Raw genomic sequence first — 2714 nt, 5'->3', positions numbered from 1 at the left:
GGTCGGGAGACGGAAAGCCCGTGGTCTGTCGGGAGACACAAAGTCAGACGGAAAGCCCGTGGTCGGTCGGGAGACGCAAAGGCAGACGGAAAGCCCGTGGTCGGTCGGGAGACGGAAAGCCCGTGGTCGGTCGGGAGACGCAAAGGCAGACGAAAAGCCCGTGGTCGGTCGGGAGACGGAAAGCCTGTGGTCGGTCGGGAGACGGAAAGCCCGTGGTCAGTCGGGAGACGCAAAGTCAGACGGAAAGCCCGTGGTCGGTCGGGAGACGGAAAGTACGTGGTCGGTCAGGTGACGAAAAGCCCGTGGTCGGTCAGGAGACACAGAGTCAGAAGGAAAGCCCGTGGTTGGTCGGGAGACGCAAAGTCAGACGAAAAAGCCAGTGGTCGGTCGGGGGACGGAAAGTCGGGGGACGGAAAGCCCGTGGTCGAACGGGAGACGGAAAGCCCGTGGTCAGTCGGGAGACGGAAAGCCCGTGGTCGGTCGGGAGACGGAAAGTCAGACGGAATGCCCGTGGTGGGTCGCGAGACGCAAAGTCAGACGGAAAGCCCGTGGTCGGTCGGGAGACGGATAGCCCGTGGTCGGTCGGGAGACGCAGAGTCAGACGGAAAGCCCGTGGGCGGTCGGGAGACGCAAAGTCAGATGGAAAGCCCATGGTTGGTCGGGAGACGGAAAGCCCGTGGTCGGTCGGGAGACGGAAGCCCACGAGCCCGGCGAATGGGCCAACGACGAGAGCAAGACGCGATAGCGGAGAGTGGCTACATCGAAATGACCCACGGCGACGATCGCGTTAAAACCGAGCCTAGTTTCCGCCCATCATATAAAATGAATATATGTAGTTCCGTGTGCGGGTAAAAACACACGTAACTCCACGAACGCGACGGAAACAACGCAGCGTTTCGGCAAGCAAACACAAACCGGCAATGACGACCATCGGCGCACCCCGGGACAAGTACAATGCGTTGTGGATTTTTTTCTTCATCCTGGGCCTGGGAACTCTCTTGCCGTAGAATTTCTTCGCGACAGTAACGGCGTAATTCACGAGCAGACTGAAAGACGCTCCGGCGAACTCCACGGCGTTCGTCGCGATCGTCGGAGAAACTCGTGGTGTGCTCGAGTCAAAGTTCAACAACGTTATGACGCTCTGTGTTATGGTGCCCCCGCTCATCTTCACCTGCCTCAACTCCTTCATTCACCGGCGGATACCTCAGAAGCTGCGCATCTCGGGCAGCCTGATCGTCGTCATGCTGGTTTTCGCGCTGACGGCAGTGTTTGTCAAAGTGAACGTGACACCGCTACCCTTCTTTGTCCTCACGACGATCAAAATTGTCTGCATCAGCTCGTTTGGGGCCATCTTTCAGAGCAGTCTGTTTGGACTGGAGGGGATCCTCCCCGCCGCCTACACCACCGCCATCATGAGCGGGCAGGGTCTGGCCGGCACCTTTGCCTCTTTCGCCATGATCTGCGCGCTGGCTACTGGATCGAGACCGCGCGACAGCGCTTTTGGTTACTTCGTTGCGGCCTGCGTTGTCATTTTTCTGGTTGCGACGTCTTACATCGCTCTGCCCAGGATGGAATTCTTCCGGTACTACATGGAGCATAACAAGAAGATGGGATTGATGAAAAAAGAAAACCTGATGGAAGACAGTTCCATCTTTAAAATCTTCAAACAGATCTGGACGACGGCGCTGTCCGTCTGCTTCATCTTCCTCATCACCATCAGAGCCTTTCTGGCCGTGACCGCTGAAGTCAAGCCGACGACGGTCACAAACGAAGGCGGCTGGAACGAGTACTTCGTCCCCGTGTCGTGTTTCCTGCTCTTCAACGCGATGGATTGGGCCGGCCGGAGCCTGACGGCCTTCTGCGCGTGGCCTGGTAAAGACGGCATCTGGCTTCCCGCGCTGGTGGGCCTGTGGGTCGTCTTCATCCCGCTCTTCATGCTCTGTAACGTCGTGCCTCGTCGCCACCTCCCCGTTCTCTTTTATCACGACGCCTGGTACGTCGTCTTCATGATCCTCTTCGCTTTCTCCAACGGCTACCTGGCCAGCCTCTGCATGTGCTTGGGACCAAAGGGGGTGCCGCAGCATCAGGCAGAGACCGCTGGCGCCATCGTGACCTTCTTCTCATCCCTCGGCTTGGTGCTGGGCACCGCCATCTCTTTTGCCGTCTGGGCCCTGGTATAATATTTTCAGAAGAATAGTTTTATAAATGTCCAGAGACCGCTTTATCCCCAGCGACGCACGCGCTCAGCCGGCAGGGTGTAAACTGGACGGCGCTTTAAAAAAAAAAAAAAACAAGTCCACAAGATTCAAGAAAGATTCAACCAGAGTTTTTAAAAAAAAAAAAAAAAAAAAAAAAAACATATATATTTCCAGAGTCGCGCAACACATTATGTCCTTTCCCGCGTGATTTTGTCATGCACATCTGACCTAAATGTATACTATAAATGAAACGTATCGTATGTCGACATGACCCAAAAGCGCGATAGAGATCAACATCATCCAACGGTGGATTTCTTTACCCGAAAAATGGGCTTCGTTTATATCAGAAATGGGTCACGTGTGGTGGGGCAGCACACCGCTCGACCGGATCGAGCGCATCATTAAGACTGTTCCAAAGGGCACCGTTATCCTTCACGACCCGTCGCCTGAGGACGAAGTCGGTACAATATGTGCCGTGCTTATAAAAGAAGAAGAGAAGGAGCGGTACAAGAGATA

At 55.3% G+C, this 2714-nt stretch overlaps 1 protein-coding gene across 1 annotated transcript; it reads left to right on the top strand.

Annotated features, from left to right (window-relative positions):
• The first annotated feature begins 920 nt into the window (after positions 1–920).
• LOC119409132 (equilibrative nucleoside transporter 1-like) lies at positions 921–2180 on the top strand. Its single transcript, XM_037675998.1, is given in 1 exon segment — positions 921–2180. A coding segment is annotated over 1 exon segment (1260 nt).
• Positions 2181–2714: the final 534 nt, after the last annotated feature.

The sequence above is a fragment of the Nematolebias whitei genome, chromosome 4 (genome assembly GCF_014905685.2).
Source record: "Nematolebias whitei isolate Nwh7 chromosome 4, NemWhi1, whole genome shotgun sequence".
In the NCBI taxonomy this organism is placed as follows: Eukaryota; Metazoa; Chordata; class Actinopteri; order Cyprinodontiformes; family Rivulidae; genus Nematolebias; species Nematolebias whitei.
The sequence above is the reverse complement of the archived record's forward strand: the minus strand, read 5'-3'. Positions and strand labels throughout refer to the sequence as shown.